Source organism: Sapajus apella, unplaced genomic scaffold (assembly GCF_009761245.1).
Source record: "Sapajus apella isolate SASKATOON/1434 unplaced genomic scaffold, GSC_monkey_1.0 scaffold142, whole genome shotgun sequence".
Classification (NCBI taxonomy): Eukaryota; Metazoa; Chordata; class Mammalia; order Primates; family Cebidae; genus Sapajus; species Sapajus apella.
This window is the reverse complement of record NW_022437082.1, coordinates 2,427,706-2,451,405: the sequence shown is the minus strand read 5'-3', so window position 1 is coordinate 2,451,405 and position 23,700 is coordinate 2,427,706. Positions and strand designations below refer to the sequence as shown.

Sequence of the window (23,700 nt, the reverse complement as noted above, 5' to 3'; positions counted from 1 at the left end):
GTGATGACAGAAGGATGAAAGTTTTAAACACGCTCTGCTGTTGGCTTTGAAGAAAGAGGAAGGGGACCATGAGTGAAGGAATCTGTCACCCAGCTCTAGAAGCTTAAAAAGGTAACGGATTATTCCTTTAGAGCCTCCAGAGGCAATGTCACCCTGCTGACACCTTGACACTGGACCAGTGAAACTAATTTCAGACTTCTAGCATCAAGAATTGTAAGAAGACATTTAGTTGTTTTAAGCAACTAAATTTGTGATAATTTCCTACATAAGCCAAAGGAAATTAATACAAGGATTTCCCATAAATTCAATATCATTGAAGAGTTATGCTTTTAATGCAAGAGATTACTAGAAAAATATACTTATCAGTGCAGAGGACAATAAAGAAGCATGTTTCTTTTGGCCTGGGCTTAGTGTGAAATATGGGGTTCCTTGATAATTCATTTTTTAATTCAAACTTGGCCTCATATTAATTTAGAATTGGTATTTACACTAATTGAATTGATATGATAACCTGCAAGTTAAAATGTTAATATAAAAAGTTATTAAAAGACTTTTATGTAAGAACCAAAAGCAAGAATAGCCAATATATCCTTCTAAAAAATAACAAAGTAGAGAGACCAGGCGTGGCAGCTCATGCCTGTAATCACGGCACTTTGAGAGGCTGAAGTGGTGAGCCCAGGAATTCAAGACCAGCCTGGGCAACACAGGGAGACCTCATCTTAATTTTTTTTTTTAATTAGCCAGGTGTGGTAGCACATCCCTGTGTTCCCAGCTACTCGGGGGGCTGAGGTGAGAGGATTGCTTGGGCCTGGGAGGCTGAGGCTGCCATGAGCCATGATCATGCCACTGCACCCCAGCCTGGGTGGCAGAGTGAGACCCTGTCTCGAAAGATTTTTAGGAAAATAAGAAAGCCTAAAATACAGCCATATAGATGGACACTTGATTTATGATAAAGATGGCACTGCAGAGAATTAATTTGAGATTGATCATGGATTTAAATGTAAAAGCTGGAAATATGATTCTTAGAAGAAAATACAAGGCAATATTTTTGCATCCTTTAGGAAGCAGAAATTCTTTAGTTCACAAAAACATAACAATAAAGAAAATAACTAATAAATTGGACTTCATCAAAATTAAAAGTTTCTGCTCATCAAAGGACAACATTAAGAAAATGAAATGGCAAGCCATAGCCTGAGATAAAGCATTCTATATCTGCGCAGACCCAACAAATATATTTTGAAATATTTATATATTCTGAAAGTATAAAATGCTCCTAAAATTCAATAATAAAAAGATGAAGAATCCAAATTTTTAAACAGGCAAAAGATGTGAACAGATTCTTCACCAAAGAATATATAGAAATGCCCATAATCATGTGAAAGGATCTTTAACATCATTTTTTTTAAATTAGAGAAATGTAAACTAAAACCTCATGGAGACATCATTTTAAATACTAGAATGGCTAAAATAAACACTGAATGTATGAAATAGTAACAGTGGCTTGACCAATACATTTAAAATAAAATACTAGAACATAATGTAATATTTATACATTGAGATGGGAATATATGGAGATAAAATGTTTCAAGGACTTTCACTATCAGAGAAAATTGTTAAAGTATCAATTATTTTTATTTTTATTTTTTGAGACAGAGTCTGCAGTGGCATGAACTCGGCTCACTGCGACCTCTACCTCCTGGGTTCAAGCAATTCTCCTGCCTCAGCCTCCCGAGTAGCTGGGACTACAGGCACGCTCCACTGTGCCTGGCTAATTTTTGTATTTTTAGTTGAGACAGGGTTTCACCATTTTGGCCAGACTGCTCTGGAACTCCTGACCTTGTGATCCACCCACCTCTGCCTCCCAAAGTGCTGGGATTACAGGCGTGAGCCACTGCGCCTGACTTAATGTTATTATTATTTTTTTTAAGTCAAGGATGCATGCTGACTGAAACTCTCATACATCTGCTGGGAATGTTAAATGGTAAAATTACTTTAGAAAACAGTTTGGCAATGCCATATAAAGTTAAACATATGCTTACTATATAATCTTGTAGTTCCATTCTTTAGGTATTTGCCAAGAGAAATGAAAGCATATACTCATACAGACTTACATGTAAATCATCCCAGTATCTTTATTCACAATAGTTGAATACTGGAAACAATCCAGATATCCATTACTGGGTGAATGAATAAACAAATTAGGTAATATCAATACAATGGAAGGCTACTGTGAAATTAACAGGAACAAACCACAGATAGATGCAACAACATGGATGAACCTAAAAATACTATGCTGAGTGGAAGAAGCCAGATACAAGTGAGTACATACTGTAAAATATTTATACGAAACTTTAAGAGAAAAATCTAATCCATAGCAAATGAAAGCACATCAGTGGTTACCTAAGGCGAAGGAGAGGATGGTATGGGCACAAAGGAATCTTTGGGGAGGTGGGAGTATTCTACAGATGACACTTACAAAAAGCACAGAAAGGGGTGTCACCAGATGGTAGACATCTCAAAAGAGCACTGGTTACTACAGTGTGGTCCTGTAATGCTCTAAGAAGTAGACATCAAAGAAAATATGGATTGCACCTCTGGAGCTCTTGATTCTGAATTATCAACCACATTTTGAGAACCAAAACAGTGTATTCAAGAGGAGAGTCAGGTTTCAGTTAAGACCAAAAGGGGAATACACATTCAGATAACAGGTTGAGAATATGGACTCCCCAGTCGTAGAGTAGCAGAATTAGACAGTAAAAAGAGTTTGCAATAAAGAGTTTATAAGGGTATGGGTGATAGGGTTAGATAGGACTTTGTAAAACAGAATTAAGCCTGACTGAAAGTGAATTAACAAATAGCCTTGCCCCTGTAGTGGTATGTGATGTCTGAGGTAAACAGATATATGAAATGTGATTGATTCTGATTATCTCCTAGGGGGAGAATGGGTAATCATTTTGAATGCTATGGTCCGAAATATCTAAATTTTTTATCCTTAAGACCTAATTCTGTATAAGGCATAAAGCAGACAGTTAGTAATGCTGGAGAAAAGAAGACAATAAGAGCTACATTAATAATAATAATATATTTAATAATTACTGTAAGAAAAGTACAATACTAACTCTGATGGGAGCAAATGTGGTACAGTGGGCTAGTTGGCTGTTCCTGAGAATTAAAGTCCTTTCCACTTATCACAGATGTGGTTTGGTATCAGAGACACATGTCATGAAGTAAGTGCACTAGAAGTGCTCAAAGGAGATGAGGGAGGACAGTCAGTTCTACCTGAGCCTTTTCAGAAATGTTTTCTAGTCTTGAAAGAGAAGCACTGGTGACAGACTGAATATATTTTAAAATGCCAAGAATCTCTTTGTCCATCCATGAAGTGTACCAAAGGCTTGATTGAGGGCCCTACAAGCTCTGACTAGCTAAGAGCTTTCTGTAAGTTGACAGTTTTAATTAAGCCCTAGAGACTAGAGCTCTAAAAATCTCTACTGAGACATGGCACAGAAACACTTATGTCACAATACAGTTCTCTTCATCTAAGCACTAGCAGCACACTTCTATGAATGTGTCAGAGTGGACAACTGCATTTGCTACTAACCATTAATGAGGTAGCTTGTTTCTCCCATTAAGTAACTCCTTGCTCAGTATGATCTGAAGGTTTCCAAGGCCCGGATCCATTCTCACAGATTACCAGGTTACAGATTCAGATAGTTTGTTAATAAGAATTAGTTATGTGGCTGATTCCTTACATGGCTTAAAATGTGTTTTGGCTAATCAGCCTTGATGACTCTCTGCCTAGTTTGTGCAAAGGTACTCCTTTAGGATATTTCTGGTGAAACTGTACTCAGTTTTTTCCAGTCTGGATTTTCATTTATATAGAAAATATATAAGTAAGGTGCTTCAGCAGACCAAGATAGAAGAGGAAGTCCCATAGGCATCAGCACACATGGCTGACCCTTTGGGTAAAGTTAATGGAGGCAGTGCCTTCTCTGTTTGCTTTCATATATAGCATCTTTCACCTGATTCGGACTTCATTCCATGCCCCACTTGACCCAGGCTAAAGAGGCTCACTTTCTCCATCCTCTTCACCATGCCAACACTCAGAAGACAGTCTAACCATTTCCCCTTCCTCAGGTTTGAATGACTTTATACATCTACTGCTTTATCAAAATCCTGGGGGACAGAGACAGTAGGGAATATTCATAAATGAGCAAAACGGAGGCACAGAGAGAATAAAGAAATTCCCTAAGATACAAAGCAAGTAAGTGGCAGCACTCAGAACATCTAACTTCTAGTATAGTAGTCATTGAAACTAGAATAACATTGCTAGCAATTGTAAAATTATTATGATATGTTGTTAACAATGTGATTATACTTATACTACTATGATTAATTACATAGTTATGACAACATTATTGTTCTAAGAACAGTAAAAATAATAGTCATGTTAATTATAGAAGCTATTTATGGAATGATTACTCTGTGTCATTCCATATATATCTATCTATGTAGGTATATAGAGAGATTCTATAGCATATCAGACACATTATATATATATATATATATATATATATATATATATATACACATTATATATATATATACATTATATATATATATATATATATATATATATATATAGAGAGAGAGAGAGAGAGAGAGAACTATATATATATATATAGTTCCAACAAATATCTGTATTATCTGGTGTTATTGCTCCCTTTTTACACATGATAAAACTGAAGCTGTCTGGGGTAGAACACCTTATTTAAGGTCATATTACTAGTAAGTGAGGTTGCCCAGGTTTCAACCTAGTTGATTCTGACTCTAAAGTTTATACCATTAATCATAATTATATATATATATATCTCACATGCATATCTAAAATATGAAAATATTAGGAAAAAACATAAAGTAGAATTTAAAGGTAAGTAAATTCTTGAATTTAGAATAACACTCCTCCACCAAAAGAATCAATTGATCTAAAGACAAGCTTGGATTTGGCAAAAACTCACAAGAAACAGATTTTGAAATAGTTTTCATTGCCCAATAGGGACGTAGCGTGTGATGCAGCTACAGAACCACTTTCCACAATAGTTTGCTGCATTATCAGAAGAGTGTCCAAAATTAAGAAAGTAATCATCCTACTGAATTCAGACCATGTCCTGAGTCTTGGGCTCAGCTCCGGGCTATTCAGAAGAAAATTGCAGGTATAGGGAAGGAAGTGAACAAGAAAAGGAGTTCATGAGGTGAACATGAATCTCCATGTTCATTTTGAATATGAGTAGTTTTGCCAGAAACTATAGCCCTTTTCAGGTCTCTGAAGGCCTGTTCTGGAGAGTAAGGATATATTTTTTTTTTTCTTGCATGGCCACAGAAGAAACTCGAAGATCAGTCTGTGGGCCAGTAGATAAAAGAAGGCAGGTTTCAGCTTATAAGCTAGTTTTGTATAATTAAAATGCTCTCTTACAGTAAAATGGACTACCTGCTCCTCAATGGAAATGTTTAAGCAGAAGCTAGAGGACAACTATTAAAAGTACTCCATTGCAGATGCCTATTCCTCTGCCAATTGGGATGGGCTGGTTACTAGGTGGGCCCATCAGATTTGATTGTCTGTTTTTTTAATTATTATTATTATTTTAAAGGGGCCATTCTGAGTGGGGTAAAGCTTCTTCTTTCAAATAGGAAATCAGTAATTCCATCGAATACGCTCTCAATGTTTTCCAGTTGCAACTGGTTCTTATCTTTTCTCTCCTCAGGTGTCACCACTGTGCTTACCATGACCACTTTGAGTATCAGTGCCAGAAATTCTTTACCTAAAGTGGCATATGCGACGGCCATGGACTGGTTCATAGCCGTCTGTTATGCCTTTGTATTTTCTGCACTGATTGAATTTGCCACCGTCAACTACTTCACCAAGCGGAGTTGGGCGTGGGAAGGCAAGAAGGTTCCAGAGGCCCTGGAGATGAAGGTGAGATATAGCAAAAGAGGAACTGAGAAGCACCCCCTGAGAGACCTGTATTGGGACCAGGAGTGGGCAGCCTATAGCCTGCAGGAACTGGGCAGGGCTATGTGCTATTCACTGGGGTCATCAATCCAATTCTCAACTGGAGTGCTTCTTGGCAACCTGGCGTGTAATCCAAGGGGAAAGAAAACAGGGCGTGTATCATGGAGGGTTGATGTATTGTGAAGGATCAAACCTAAATGTGATGCTGCTAAATTCAAGGGGGACCCACTGGTACTTACAAAGTCACCCAGAGGCTTGGACTCTATCTTCAACCCAGAAAACAATCTCTAGGGCCACCTCTGCCCTTCTCTCTAGTATATTCAAATTATATCAAAACAAAATGATCATCTTTCCTTCTGTACCTGGACTGCTCTTTGTTTTTCCACTGCCTGCTAAAGACCTACTCTTCTTCAAGACCCAACTGAAATGCTACTTTCTCCATAGAGCCTTTCTTGAATCATTCACAGATTTATCTTTTCTTGAGGCATGGGTTCCCTGATATTAAAATAATTTATTTGTATTAGTTTTTGTCTTCCTCTCACTAGACTGTGAACATCTTGAGGGCAGGGGTTTGTCTCCATCTTATTTCTAGCTAGCCAACATCCTTGCATAGCATCTAACTCACAGTAAAAGATGAATAAATATCGATTGGATTGGTGGATTGATGGGGAGGAAGAAGAAAGATTAAAAACAGTAAACCAGCTGAATTGATAGGAATAAAATATGAATACAGTGAAATCAAGATTGTTGTCCCTGGCTGCTTTAAATAAGTTCAGGTCGCTAGATCAAGGTGAAGATTATCCAAATATGCTAAGATGAACTGGCAAATGAGATCTCAGGACCATCTTGGTATCATTCAAATAATCATGGAGAAGAAAAATGATAATGATTTTTTCAAATTAGGAGAAAATATGTATTGTATAGAGTATAGATTGGAGAGTTGGCAAAATTTGTGAATAATTTTTAACTACTTATTTAGATAAACTTTATTAACTCCTTGCTATAAATTATGAAGAAATAAGTATAGTTCTACTTCCTTAATTTACAATAAGAATTTTTTTGGTTGGCTTTATTGTACTTAATCTAGTTGTTACCTTTGTACCTTTAAAATATATTTCTCTATAGCTTGGTTTATCAGCTAGGAACAGGATCTGATAGCCCCTCACCCACTACGAATATAAGGAAACCACTACAGGCTCACTCCTACCACTCCTTCTCTCTACCAGTTCCTGTCATCTACTAACTTCTGTTTGCTATACTACAATTTCTGCACTATTAAGTTTTATAACACTTATATCCTTCCATGCAATTGTAAATCCTATGATCGTTTAGTCATAGTTCTGTATTTAAATTAGTTCTTTTCTTAAAATACTCCTTTTATCTGTTGTTTCTATTCATTGTATAGTTACATCAATTCTTTTTTTTAACTTTTGTTTTAAATTCAGGGGTACAAGTGCAGGTTTGTTACATGGGTAAACTTGTGTCATGGGGGTTTGCTGTACGCTATAACAGATTATCTAACACCCAAGTATTAAGCATAGTATCCATTCATTATTTTTAATGATCCTCTCTCTCCTTCTTCCCCAACCTTCCCAAAGGCCCCAGTATGTGTTGTTTCCCTCTATGTGTCTGTGTGAGCTCATCATTTAGCTATCTTCTAGAAGTTTCTTTAAGACGGTCTCATGAGAACCATATTTTCTTCTTTTCGAATGTATAAAATCATCTGTCTATTGTGTTTATACTTGAATAATAGTTGGGCTATTGTACAATCCATGGGTCACATTCTCTTTTTCTGATGACTCCATGAAGACATTGCTTGCAATACTCAATTCTAGCATTGAATATTGCTATCCAGAAATCTAAAGCCCAGCTTGAGAATTTCTTACAACATAGGGAATTTTTTTATGATCAAGAAGCCCGCATTATTGTGGTTTTGTATTTGGGAAGTCCAGTAATTTTACAAGGATATATCCTGGTCAATTTGTGTACTTTATTCATTAGACACCATATTACCCTTTATGACTATGGATTCATGGCCCCTATAATTCAAGAAAGCTTTCCTAAAAACCCTTTTATTTGTTCTATTTTTCCCCCAGCAGCACAGACTATACATATCACGGAGATTTTTTATTTCTCATATTCACAATTTCTTCTCTAATGCTTTTTCACTGTTATTTTTCATTTCATTTTCGCTCAGTTTTATCAAGTGTATCTTCCCTGTCCCTGACCATTTTCAGCAATCCCTATTCACATTCATTTGTATGGCAGTATTATTTTCTTTACATTTATTTTATCATCTTTATTGACTTATTTTTCAGGTGTTCTCTTTTTTTGTGTGTTCTTCACAAATCCTTTATTGGTCATATTCTTCCATTTGCAACAAAGTTTGTATTAGTACCATGATAATTTGTCTTCAATTGTTACTTGAGGTTGTATTAGAGAAGTTTTTTACTACCCTTGTTATGTATGGAAGTATCATTTTGGGGAGTAACTGAGAGAGTGAGCAGGATAGTCATGAGTAGCTGAGAAAAAGTAGTAGAGAGTAGTATGAACATCATTTGTCATCATATAATCTCTTATGAGTACTCTTCCCTGTAGTTGTGATTCTGCTTCTGACTAGTAAGTAGTTTCTCTTGTTCACAGGAAATCCTTCTATGTTGATACAGGTATCTGTGTGTATGTTTTTGTGTGTGTTTGTGTGTGTGCTTGTGCAGGTGTATGTGTGCATAGTGTTATATTCTTTAATTTTCCAATCCGTCTTCTCTGCCCTATGTGGTAGTCAGAGTTTCAGGATGTTCTCACTACCAGCTTGAAAACCGATTTTATTTCAAAACAGGGATTGTTTCTTTCCTTTGTCAGGTCATGCCACGGACTTTTGGGACACTATCCTTGACCTAAATCTAGAGCAGCAGATATCCTCAGTGTCATTTTCACCTTGATATGATTTTCACTGTACTTTGGAGCCCTTACTTTTTGAGATTAAGGTTATAAAAGCTTTTAAGTTTCATCAAAGATAGAGTTTTCTTTTTTTACTTCTCATCCTATTGTTTTTGGTTGGTTCCAGAGAGGAAAAGTGAACAAAGATGTTCTTACTCTGACATATTAAACTGAAAGTTCCCTAAAATATATTGTTAAACAGATAGGTATTTTAGGAGAAGTTAGCAGCAATTGGTTATATACAGCTTGAGTTCACTAATAGAAAATTATGTCAAACTAACCTCATGAGCATTTATCTAAAGTTTATTGAAGTACTGGACTAGAAAACATCATAGATTTTAATAAAACTTCTGACTAACTTTTTAAAAATTATATCTCCATGAAGAAAAGGAAGCAGGTTGGATGTGGTGGCTCACAAAGCAGGTGATTGCTTTAGCTCAGGAATCTGAGACCAGCCTGGGCAACATGATAAAACCCCATATCTACAAAAAAGAAAAATTAATAATTATCCAGGCATGGTTACACATACTTGTAGTCCTAGCTAATCAGGAGGCTGAGGTGGGAGGATCATCTGAGCTCGGGAGGTCCTGACTGCAGTGAGCCAAGATGGCATCACTGCACTCCAGCCTAGGTGACAAAATGAGACACTGTCGAGAGAGAGAGAGAGAATTAAAGCAAGAGAGAAAGAGAGAAAGAAAGGAAAAGAAAGAAAGAAAGAAAGAAGAAAGAGAAAGAAAGAAAGAGAAAGAAAGAAGAAAGAAAGAAAGAAAGAAAGAACAAAAGAAAGAAAGAAGAAAGAAAGAAAGAAAGAAAGAAAGAAAGAAAAAAAGAAAGAAAGAAAGAAAGAAGAAAGAAAGAAAGAAAGAGAAAGAAAGAAAGAAAAGGAAGCAGTTGAAAAAAATAGTGCAATTAGGCTGATGTAGGTGGTTGACCAATTCAAATCGGATAGAACTGACTGATGTTTCTGGGTGTGGTGGCTCACACCTGTAATCCCAACACTTTGGGAGGCCAAGGCAGGCAGATCACTTGAAGTTAGGAGTTCAAGACCAGCCTGGCCAACATGGTGAAACTCCAACTCTACAAAAATACAAAAAATTATCTGGGCATGGTGGCACATTACTCAGGAGGCTGAGACAAGAGGAGAATCACTGGAACCCAGGAAGCAGAGGTTGCAGTGACCCGAGATTGCGTCACTGCACTCCAGGCTGGGAAACAGAGAGAGACTCTGTCTCTAAATAGATAAATAAATAAGTAGACTGATGGACTGACAGACATCAAACTGAATGGAGGTCCCTGGGGATGCACTACAGGACTTTGTCTTTGACCCTGCTCTTTCCAATGTTGTTATTAATGACTCCAATTAAGACATGTAAGGTAGAAGACTCAAATTTATAAGTTGGTATTAATGAATATTGGTTGGGGAATGAGTATTTTCCAAATTAGGAATCAAAAAGGATTTCTAAATTTGAAAGTACACGCTTAAATTAAAATATTAGCATTTGCTAAATGAAATATAAATTTTTACACATAGGTACAAAAATAGATCTGGGATAAAAAAATTAAACAATAAAATAAAATGCTAGGATATGAAGAAAGTGCAAATCCAATGCAAGCCTACTTTGTGGTACAACTCTTGAAAAGCCCAATTTGGTTTGGATCTGAGTTAAGAATTACCTAAAACTACTGGAGTGGTAAGCCCTTTTAATTATGTACTGGATGGCCCATGTTTAGAGTACACTGTTCCAGTTTGGTTACTATACTAGAAAAGAGACAAATGACTCAGGGGTATGATTACTGCTATTTTCAGATATCTGAAAGGCTTCCATGAATGTTTTATAAAAAATGAGATAGATTTTTTCTTATGTCCAGCAAGAGGTGTAGAAGTGGTCTGAAGACAGAGAGAGGACTCAAACAGATTTTTGGAAACTCTAGAGCTAGATGTCAAAAATGATGACCATTTCTCCATTTAAAAAGTGCTAAAAATTTAAAAAGAGAGAACAAACAATATTATAAAACTGTCTTGCAAAGATAGTGATCTCAGTCTTCCTTTTTAGTCTCTCTCTATGGTCAATCTATTTTAAGTTACCTCAAGAAGCATATTATGAGAATTGAAAAAACATATGGAATGCATAAAAATGGATCTCTAATATGCAGGTGCTATGCTTTGTCTGCACTGCTACAATGTGGAGTAACTAATAGTGAGATCAACAGAAAAAAATTTGAGGTACATTGGAATTGAAAATATCAGAATTTAATAATAACTTGGTTTCTTTTTTCTTCAATTAGAGAGACATATTAAACCTTTTTGCTTCATAAAGCTAGAATGGGTGAGCACAAAACAGTTTTAAAATAATATAACTGATTTTAAAATTTATTTGTGATCTGTATTATGATCAGGCATTAGATAAAATGTGAGAGGAAACATTATAAAGGAGAAAAGGAAGATATGGAAATAAAGCCTCATTTTCAAAGGAAGATAAATGTCTACCCTATAATTGCACTCTAGAAAATAGATGAGCTGTGGAGTTTTGATGATCAACGACATGTTTTTATCACTGCTTCCTCTAAAGATTCTGATGAAATGAGAGTAAAGGAATAAAACAGCTATAAAAACACAAGTACCAGGTGAGCTGGACAAGGGATGTGAGTCAGACAAGAGATATTAACACATCTATAGAAGAATGAACATGAATGGAGGGTATAATAACCAATTTATCAAACGGCAGTAAGATATAACTCTGGAGAAATTCAGTGTTCAGAAGAGCTACATACAATAGAGAATGAAGCAAAAGACTGTGTACAGAGTAATCGAGACTCCAGAGACTGCTCAATATGTGAACTGTCTTCAGCCAGATGTATACTCTCCTGGAAAAACAGCAGGGTTGCTCTTCTAAAGAAGCTGAGTATCCCCAGAGGAAAGTTGTTGCATACTGACATTTCGAAGTAACTCCTCAAAATGACCTACTTTACCTAATCTACCTAAATCACAGCCCATCAATCAACAAGCTCAGGTTAGCTTTATGAGCAAAGGGGCATCTCTTCTGTTGCCAAATAATACTGGGATATCAAAGATTATCAAATAAAAGTTTGCAACGTGAAAGAGAATAGCAAAGATTTAACAAAAGCAAACAGGCAAACAAACCAAAAAGGAACACCTTACCTTGAAGGGAGGGGACAGACATAATTTAGTGAATTAAAGAGAATGTAAGAAAAACAAAACATTAACTTCTATCATAAATATATCATATTAATAAATTAAGAACAGGATGCTATATAAAAAGAAATTAGAGAATAAAGAAGAGATATTGAAATTAAAAAGAATTGCTGAAATAAAAATTTCAATAGAGAAGTAGGAAAAATAAAATAAAGGAAATCAATCTATAAGTAAGACATTTTTAAAAAGTGAAAGGAAATGTAAGAGATCTATGGATGAAACTGGGAAATTCATCCAAATTTAAAAAGAAAAATTATATTGAGTATCTTTCCCAACCACAATAGCACGAAACTAGAAAGAAATAAAAAGAGTACTTTTGGGAGATTACTACAAACAACTCTATGCACATAAACTAGTAAACCTGGAGGAAATGGATAAATTCCTGGACACTTGCACCCTCCCAAGCCTAAACCAGGAAGAAGTTGAAACCCTGAATAGACCAACAACAAGGGCTGAAGCTGAGGCAGAAATTAATAGCCTACCAAGCAAAAAAGCCAAAGTCCAGATGGGTTCACAGCTGAATTCTACCAGACATACAAAGAGGAGCTGGTACCTCTCCTTCTGAAACTATTCCAAACAATCCCAAAAGAGGGACTCCTTCCCAAGTCATTTTATGAGACCAACGTCATCCTGGTAGTAAAACCCGGCAGACTCAATAAGAAAAGAAAACTTCAGGCCAATATCCATGATGAACATAGATACAAAAGTCTTCAATAAAATACTGGCAAACCAATTGCAACAGCACATCAAAAAGCTTATCCATCACAATCAAGTAGGCTTCGTCCTGGGGATGCAAGGCTGGTTCAACATATGCAAGTCTATAAATGTCATCCACCACATAAACAGAACCAAAGACAAAAACCACATGATTATCTCAATAGATGTAGAGAAGGCCTTCGACAAAATTCAACAACGCTTTATGCTAAAAACTCTGAGTAAACTGGGTATCGACAGAATGTATCTCAAAATAATAAAAGCTATTTATGACAGACCCACAGCCAATATCATACTGAATGGGCAAAAACAGGAAGCATTCTCTTTGAAATCTGGCACTAGACAAGGATGACCTCTCTCACCACTCCTATTCAGTATAGTATTGGAAGGTCTAGCCAGAGTAATTGGGCAAGAAAAAGAAACAAAGTTTATTCAGTTAGGATAGAAGGAAGTCAAATTGTCTCTATTTGTGGACAACATGATTGTGATTGTAGAAGACCCCATCGTCTCAGCCCAAAATCTCCTGAAACTGATAAGCGACTTCAGCAAAGTCTCAGGATACAAAATCAATGTGCAGAAATCACAAGCATTCCTATACACCAATAACAGACTTACAGAGAGCCAAATCAAGGATGAACTGCCATTCACAATTGCTACAAAGAGAACAAAATACCTAGAAATACAACTAAAAAAGGATATAAAGGACTTCTTCAAAGAGAACTACAAACCACTGATCAAGGAAATAAGAGAGGACCCAAACAGATGGAAAAACATTCCATGCTCATGGCTAGGAAGAATCATTATCCTGAAAATGGCCATACTGCCCAAAGTAATTTATAGATTCAACGCTATCCACATCAAGCTACAAATGACCCTCTTCACAGAACTGCAAAAAACCACCTTATACTTAATATGGAACCAAAAGAGAGCCTGCATAGCCATTAAAATCCTAAGCAAAAAGAACAAAGCTGGAGGCATCATGCTACCTGACTTCAAACTATGCTACAAGGCTACAGTAATCAAAACAGCATGGTACTGGTACCAAAACAGAGATATAGACCAATGAAACAGAACAGAGGCCTTTATGGCAATGCCACACATCAAAGACCAGCTGATCTTTGGCGCACCTGACAAAAACAAGCAATGGGGAAAGGATTTCCTGCTTAATAAATGATGTTGGGAAAACTGGCTAGCCATGTGCAGAAAGCAGAAACTGGACCTCTTCCTGACACCTTACACTAAAATTAACTCCAGGTGGATTAAAGATTTAAACATAAGACCTAACACCATAAAAACCCTAGAAGAAAACCTAGGCAAAACCATTTAGGACATAGGCATAGGCAAGGACTTCATGACTAAAACACCAAAAGCATTGGCAACAAAAGCCAAAATAGATAAATTGGATCTAATTAAACTCCAGAGCTTCTGCACAGCAAAAGAAACAATCATTAGGGTGAACTGGCAACTAATAGAATGGGAAAAAATGTTTGCAATCTACCCATCTGACAAAGGACTTATATCCAGAATCTACAAAGAACTAAAGCACATTTACAAGAAAAAACAAACAAACCCATTCAAAAGTAGGTGAAGGCTATGAACAGACACGTTTTAAAAGAATACATATATGAGGCCAACAAACATATGAAAAAGTGCTCATCATCACTGGTCATTAGAAGGATGCAAATCAAAACCACACTGAGATACCATCTCACGCCAGTTAGAATGGAGATCATTAAAAAATCTGGAGAGAACAGGTGCTGGAAAGGATATGGGGAAATAGGAACACTTTTACACTGTTGGTGGGAGTGTAAATTAGTTCAACCATTGTGGAAGACAGTGTGATGATTCCTCAAGGACCTAGGAATAGAAATTCCATTTGACCTAGCAACCTCATTACTGCTTATATACCCAAAGGATTATAAACCATTATATTATAAACACACATGCACATGTGCACACGTATGTTCACTGCAGTACTGTTTACAATAGCAAAGACCTGGAACCAACCCAAATGCTCATCGGTGATAGACTGGACAAGGAAAATGTGGCACATGTGCACCATGGAATACTTGGAATACTATGCAGCCATAAAAAATGATGAGTTCATGTCTTTTGTAGGGACATGGATGAATCTGGAAACTATCATTTTCAGCAAACTGACACAAGAACAGAAAACCAAGTACCACATGTTCTCATTCATAGGCTGGTGTTGAACAATGAACACAAGGATACAGGGAGGGGAGCATCACACACTGGGGTCTCTTGGGGGGATTAGGAGAGGGACGACAGGGGATGGGGAGGTTTGGGAGGGATAACATGGGGAGAAATGCCAGATATAGGTGACGGGGGGGTTGGAGGCAGCAAACCACATTGCCATGTATGTACCTACGCAACAATCCTGCATGATCTGCATATGTACCCCAGAACCTAAAGTACAATTAAAAAAAAGTAGGACACAAAACTTAAAAAAAAGAAAAGAGTAATTTTGGAAAATTCACAAGTATATGGAAATTAAACAATATTCCCCTGAACAACCACTAGGTCAAAGAAAAAATTAAATGGGAAATTAAAATCTTGAGACAAAAATAGACATACAATGTACCAAAACTTAGGAAATGCAGCCAAAGCAGTTCTGAGAAGGAAGGTTATAGCAATAAACGCCTACATCAAAAAAGAATAAAGACCTCAAATAGGCAATAGAACTTTATGCCTTGAGGATCTAGAAAGAGAAGAACTAAGCCCAAAGTTCTTCTAGAAAGAAGCAAAGAATAAAGATCAGAGCCGAAATACATGAAATAGGGAACTTAAAAAAAAATAGAAAATATCATTAAAACTAAGACTTGATTTTTTTGAAAAGATAAACAAAATAGATGAACCTTTAGACTAAGAAAAAAGAAAGAAGACTCAAATTCGAAAAATAAAAAATGAAAGAGGAGTTAACAACTGATATCATGGAAATACAAAGGATCATAACAGGCTACTACAAACAATTATATGCCAACAAACTGATAATCTGGAAGTAATGATAAATTTCTAGATATGCTTCACCTACTAAGACTGAGTCATGAGGAAATGTAAAATCTAAACAGACCAATAACGAGTAAGGAAATGAGTCAGTAGTAAAAAATCTCCCATCAAAGAAAAGCCCAGGACCTGATGCCTTCACTGCTGAATTCTCCCAAGCACTTAAAGAAGAACTAATACCAATCCTTCTCAAATTCTTCCAAAAAAAATTGAAAAGGGAATACTTCCAAACTCATTTTATATGTCCAGCATTATCCTCACACCAGACAGGCAAATATACTACAAGAAAAGAAAATTACAGGCCAGTATACCTGATCAACAAAATGAATGCAAAAATCTGCAACAAAATTCTAGCAAACTAAAGCTAACAGTACATCAAAAGAAAAATTCCCCAGAAGTTCTGAGGAATTATTCTTTTGATGTACTATTAACTTTATATACATAAACAGGCAATAGATATAAGGGTTAAATCATAATTTTTTTTTTTTAAAGAATCATTCACCTTGACCAAGAGGGATTTATACCAGGATTGCAAGTATGGTTCAACATATGCAAATATATAAATGTGATACATCACATTAACAGAATGAAGTCCAAAACCAAGTTATCATTTCAACAGATGCAGAAAAAGCATTTGACAAAATTAAACTTTCTTTCATGATTAAAAAAAAACCCTCTTAACTAATTAGATATACAAGAAATGTACCTCATCACAATAAAGGCCATATATGGCAAGCCCACAGCTAACATTATAGTCAATGGTAAAAAGTTAAAAGATTTTTCTCTAAAGTTAGGAAGAACACAAGGATGTTCACTCTCATCACTTCAATTCAACACAGTATTGGAAGTCCTATCCAGAGCAATTCAACAAGAGAAAGAAATAAAAATTGGAACCAACCCAAATGTCCATCAACGATAGACTGGATAAAGAAAATGTGGCACATATACACCATGGAATACTACACAGCCATAAAAAACTATGAGTTCATGTCCTTTGTAGGGACATGAATGAATCTGGAAACCATCATTCTCAGCAAACTGACACAAGAGCAGAAAACCAAACACCACATGTTCTCACTCACAGGCGGGTGTTGAACAATGAGGACACATGGACACAGGGAGGGGAGCCTCACACACTGGGGTCAGTTAGCAGGGGCTAGGGAAGGGACAGCGGGGTGTGAGAAGGGTAGGGAGGGATAATGTGGGGAGAAATATCAGATGTGGGTAATGGGGGGATGGAGGCAGCAAACCACCTTGCCATGTATGTACCTATGCAACAGTCCTGCATGATCTGCACATGTACCCCAGAACCTTAAGTACAAAAAAAAAAAAGGCATTCGAATGAGAAAGGAAGAAGTTAAATTGTCCCTGCATATGGATGGCCTGATCTTATATATAGAAAACCCTAAAGACCCTACAAAACAAACAAACAAAAAAAACTAGTAAATAAATTTAGCAAAGTTGCAGGATACAAAATCAACATGTAAAAATCAGTTGCATTTCTATATCAACAATGACCTATCTGAAAAAGAAATCAAGAAAGCAATCCCATTAACCATAAGTACAAAAAATAATAAAATACTTAGGAATAAATTTAACCAAAAAGATAACAGACTAGTACACTAAACCTATAAAACATCAAATAAAGAAATTGAAGACACAGATAAATGGAAAGATATCCAGTGTTCATGGCTAGAAGAATTAATATTGTTAAAATGTTCATACCACCTAAAATGATGTACAGATTAAATGCAAACACTATCAAAATTCCAATGCCATTTTTAATAGAAATAGAAAAGAAACAGTTCTAAGATTTACGTGGAACCACAAAATATTCTGAATGTCAACACAATCTTGAGCAAAAAGAAGAAAGCTGAAGACATCATACTCCCTGGCTTCAAAATATTCTCTAGAGTTATAGTAACCAAAAGAGCTTGGTATAAAACAGACACATAGAGTAATTTAACACAATAGAGAATCCAGAAATAAATTCATGCATTTATGGTTAATTGATTTTCCACAAAAGTATCAACAGCACATAATGAAGAAAGGACAGTCTATTTAGTAGACGATGTTGGGAAAACTGGATAGCCACACACAGAGAAACGAACACAGGGAAATGAAATTAGACCCTTACCTCACACCATATACAAAGGTCAACTCAAAATGGATTAAAGGTTTAAATGTAATGCCTGAAATTATAAAACTACTAAAATAAAACACTGGGGAAAAACATCTCTATGAAATTGGTCCAGACAAAGATATTTTGGATATGATCCCAAAACACAGGCAATGAGAGTACAAAGAGATTACACCAAACTAAAAAGTTTTTGGATACCCAAGGAAACAATGATTTCTTTTTCAGACAGTTCATTGTTGATAAAGAAATGCAACTGATTTTTGCATGTTGATTTTGTATCCTGTAACTTTACTAAATTTATTTACTAGTTCTAAGAGGAAAGAGACAACATTTAGAATAAAAAAACATATTTGCAAACCACACACCTAATAAGAAGCTAATATAAAAACTATATTAGCTTCCAAACAACTCAATAGCAAGAAAACAAATAACCCAATTTAAAAATTCACAAAGGACTTGAATAGGCATTTCTCAATAGAAGACATACAACTGGCTAATAGTTATATTTTTTAAATGCTGAAGATTACTAATCATCAGAGAAGTGTAAATTAAAACCACAATGAGATATCATCTCACGCTTTTAAGATTGTCTATTATCAATAAGACCAAAGGTAACTGTTGGTGAGGATTTAGAGAAAAGGGAACCCTTCCATAGTGTTGGTGGGAATGTAGATTTGCATAGCTATTAAGAAGAACAGTCTGGAGGTTGCTGAATTAAAAATAGAAATACTAGGCTGGGCGCGGTGGCTCACGCCTGTAATCCCAGCACTTTGGGAGGCCGAGGCGGGTGGATCACGAGGTCAAGAGATTGAGACCATCCTGGTCAACATGGTGAAACCCCGTCTCTACTAAAAACACAAAAAATTAGCTGGGCATGGTGGCGCGTACCTGTAATCCCAGCTACTCAGGAGGCTGAGGCAGGAGAATTGCCTGAAACCAGAGGCGGAGGTTGCGGTGAGCCGAGATCACGCCATTGCACTCCAGCCTGGGTAACAAGGGCGAAACTCCGTCTCAAGAAAAAAAAAAAAAAATAGAAATACTAAGTGTTTGAGCAACCCCATTACTGGATATATATCCAAAGAAAATGAAATCAGTATGTTGAAGAAGTATCTGTACTTGTATAATAATTACAGCCTTATTCACAAAAGCCAAGATGTGAAATCAACCTAAGTGTCTATAAACCGATGAACAGATAAAGGAAATGTGGTATAGACAATGGAATACTACTCAGCCTTTAAAAAAGAAGGAAATCCTGTCATTTACATAAGCATGAATGAACCTGATGGACATTATGATAAATGAAACAGGCTAGGCACAGAAAAGAAAAATACTACATGATGCCACTTACATGTGGAATCTAAAAAATTTGAACTCACAGAAGCAGAGGGTATAATGGTGGTTACTAGGGACTGGGATTGGGGGTTAGTTGTTGGTCAAAGAATACAAAATTTTACTTAGATAAGAATAATAAGTTCAAGAGATCTAATGTACAATAGGGTGACTGTAGTTGATAGCAATGTACTGTATTCTTGAAAATTGCTAAGAGTAGATTTTAAATGTTCTTACCACAGAAAATGATAAGTGTGTGAGGTAATGCATACATTAATTAGCTCAATGTGGTCATTGATAATGTACACACGTTTCAAAACATAATTTTGTATATGATAAATATATGCAATTTCATTGTCAATTAAAAATGAATAAAAATAAAAAAATTATAAAAAGTGAAATACTAAAGTGACAGCTGTGCAGCAAGCAAATTGCAGAGGAACCAGTCCAGTTTGCAGAAGGATACTAGAGAGATTTATATCATCATTTATAATGATATAACCACTGGTCATTGATATAACTAAAAATTTTGCTATAATTGTAGTACAGGATGCAGAAAGGGTTACATAAGTGAAATAAATCATTATTTATCATGAAAAGACAACTGGTAGTAAGCAAAACTGGTAGCAGTATAAATATATAAAAGTATAGAAATGACTATCAGAAGGATTAATATCAACTACAAGAATTAAAAATAAATACCTACAAGGGGTTGGACAACGGATTTGGGTGCATTGGGGTAAGAATTTCTTAATTTTCATTATAAGCTTTCAAGTTCAATTTTTAAAACTATGTCCATTACTACTTTAAGTTATTCAACATTAAAAATAATTAAAGCAAATTTAAATAAAAAAAGAAATCTCAATATTTTAAAAGAAGAAAATTATTCTTAGAACTACTTGTAAAATTTATACAACTTCTTGTCTAAATTTTGCAAAAAAATAGTAAATCTTGGACTCTCTTTTTTTATTTTCAAATGCTCTAGAATAAAATTTTATCTTTTTTACAGTGGAGAACACATTCAAATTCTCTCCAAATCTTGGAAAAGCTTAGTTTCTTGTCCTTAATGGCTTTTAAGTCTATAGGTTATTCATGCAAATGTAGCTACAAATCAAATTACCCCTTTCTATTTCTTTGTTGGGTAAGTAATATTCAAGATTGCTTAAGTTTTACTCATAAACTGGTGGTCTTCCTACCTTGTTATGCCATAGGTATAAGTGGCCTGACAGTAATCACAGTCTCAATTAAAAAAACAACACCCATTGCAATTATTTCTGGAATATCTGTGGCATGTAAAACTAAACTACATGGTCCCAGCACTCAGAAGCTGATGGTCTAAGAAAAGTACACACACACACACACACACACACACACACACACACACACACATATACACACACAGCACTGATACAGGACCAAGTGCTAAGTGTCACAGGAGAGATAAATCCAAAATCCTTCCTCTCTGTTTTGTTCTGTTTACCTTACTGACTACTTGACTGTTTCCTTACAAATCTATTGCCTTGCAAGTGGAAACCACACCTCCATTCCCTCCTGCTGCTTCTAGGCCATTACTTACTCTGTTACTCCTTGTTATTGGTCTATTCAGGGTTTCATCTTCTTCCTGGTTTAGGCTTGGGAGGGTGCACGTGTCCAGGAATTTATCCATTTCTTTCAGGTTTACTGGTTTATGTGCACAGAGTTGTTTGTAGTAATCTCTGATGGTAGTTTGTATTTCTGGGGAACCAGTAGTGGTATACCCTTTATATTTTTTATTGCATCTATTTGATTCTTCTCTCTTTTCTCTTTTATCAGTCTGGCTAGTGGTCTATTTTGTTGATCTTTGTTGATTTACTTCCAATTATGTGATCAATTTTAGAGTATGTGTGATGTGGTGCTGAGAAGAATGTATATTCTGTGGATTTGGGGTGGAGAGTTCTGTAAATGTCTATTAGGTTTGCTTGGTCCAGGTCTGAGTTCAAGTCCTGGTTTTCCTTGTTAATTTTCTGTCTCATTGATCTGTGCAATATTGACAGTAGAGTGTTAAAGTCTCCCACTATTATTGTGTGGGAGTCTAAGTCTCTTTGTAAGTCATCAAGAACTTGCTTTATGTATCTGGGTGCTCCTGTATTGGGTGAGTATATATTTAGTATAGTTAGCTTTTCTTGTTGCATTGATCCTTTTACCATTATGTAATGCCCTTCTTTGTCTCTTTTTATCTTTGTTGGTTTAAAGTCTTTTTTATTAGAGACTAGGACTGCAAAAACAAATAACTTTCATTTCAAGACCAGGTACTTTGTCATTACCAATCTTTCTCTGTTGAATATTTGCTGTTCAGATCTTTACACAGTTTGCTTTCCTATTTTGTTCAGGTCTCTACTTACCTTCTCAGGCAGACCTTCTCTCACTAGCATTCATCTGTTTCTGCACTGCTCTGCTTTATGTGCTTCCATGATAATTCCTACCTCCTGACATTACATTGCCTTATGTATTTGTTTGCTTCTATGTTTATTACATACCCTCCCCCCGCTACAGGAATGGGACTTCTTTAGGGCAGGAGCTGTGCTTTTGCCATTTATTCCAGCACCCCAAGCACCTAGAACAGAACCTGTCACATAGTAGATACCCAGAAAATATTTAATAAATGGATGATTTCCTCTGTTTTCCTTGCTTCTATATCCAGCATAGGTCCCGTGGTGTATCACTGCAGTCACTTACCAGCACTATTGACCTCTCTAGTCACTTCAATCCAAGTCCTTTATTTCTCTCTGAAAAAAATACATAGCTATTGATGGATTGGTGACATTTATAAGTATATTTTTGAATTCTACTGTTCCTTCAACCTATGCCTGCAGTTATTCTCTGTTCCTAATTAGTTCTGTGTTCTATTTCCTACAAAATCTAGTTTAAATTCGCTGGGAACTGTGGCTTACTCCTGTCATCCCAGCACTTTGGGAGGCTGAGGCACTGGATCACCTGAGGTCAGCAGTTCGAGACCAGCCTGAGCAACATGGAGAAACCCCACCTCTACTAAAAATACAAAACTAGCTGGGCATGGTGGCGCATACCTGTAATCCCAGCTACTAGGGAGGCTGAGGCAGGAGAATCGCTTGAACCTGGGAGGCAGAGGTTGTGGTGAGCCAAGATCGTGCCATTGCACTCCAGCCAGGGCAACAAGAGTGAAACTCCATCTAAAAAAAAAAAAAAAAGCTAGTTTAAATCTTGACTATTTCTTTTACCTTCCTCATGGGGAATATAAGAGCCATTGTATGAGATTTCCCTCAAGCTACTGTGTTCCTTTCACTCCACCAAAATATAGACAGTATCTAATCTCTTTCATTCTTTCTTTATCAGCTATGATCTGGACCTGGGAAATTCCACACTTTTGCTCTAGATATCCCCCACCTTTTCAGGAAAGTGGTACAAGTAATTATTTTTCTTCCATCTGCATTTTCTCTCCTTTCCATTGACTTACCTGACCATTCCAAATTCCTTCTTCTCTTGAACTCCTTTGATTCATTATTTATGCCTCTCTGAATGTTTCTAGTTTGTGCTTTCTCCCCTCCCTTATATTTTAATTCTCTCTGATTTTAATTAACCTTCCTCACTAAACTGGCTTTCCTGAGGGCAGGGTCTCGATTTATTGTACACATGTATATACACATCGTACGTATATGTGTACATGTATGTACATATATGTATATACATATAGTGGTAAATATATATAACATACAATTCACTACCTTAACCATTTTGAATTGTGTCGTTCAGCCATGTTAAATACATTCACATTGCTGTGCAATCTCCTGAACACTTTTCATCTTGCAAAACTGGAACTCTGTATTCATTAAACAAGAATTTCCCATTCCCTTCTGCTGTAGCCCCTGGCACCCACCATTCTACTTTCTGACTCTATGAATTTGCTAATCTAGATTTGTCGTAGAAGTGAAATCACATAACAGTTATCCTTTTGTGACTGGCTTATTTCATTTACCAACCTCAAGGTTCAGCTATGTTGTAATATGTATCAGAATTTCCTCCCTTTGTGAGGTCGAGTAATTGTGAATTAAATGAATTCATTGTATGTATATACCACATTTGTTTATTGTTCTCTCAATGAACACTTGGGTTGCTTCCACCATTTGGTTATTGGGAATAATGAAGCTATGAACATGAGTATACAAATATCTCTTTGAGACCCTGCTTTTAATTTGGGGGATATATACTCAGGAGTGGAACTGCTGAATCATATAATAATTCTATTTGTAAGTTTTTGAGGAACCATTATAACATTTTCCATAGTGGTTGCATGATTTCACATGCCCAATAGTACATAAG

General features: G+C 36.1%; 1 protein-coding gene across 3 annotated transcripts in view; it reads left to right on the top strand.

Annotated features, from left to right (window-relative positions):
* GABRA3 (gamma-aminobutyric acid type A receptor subunit alpha3) overlaps positions 1-23,700 on the top strand; it is a 250,190-nt gene that overhangs the window by 220,383 nt on the left and 6,107 nt on the right. For all 3 annotated transcript variants that reach the window (XM_032264162.1, XM_032264160.1, XM_032264161.1), the window contains one exon: positions 5,760-5,971. In XM_032264162.1, the coding sequence (XP_032120053.1) occupies positions 5,760-5,971 (212 nt within the window). The remainder of the gene's footprint in view (positions 1-5,759; positions 5,972-23,700) is intronic.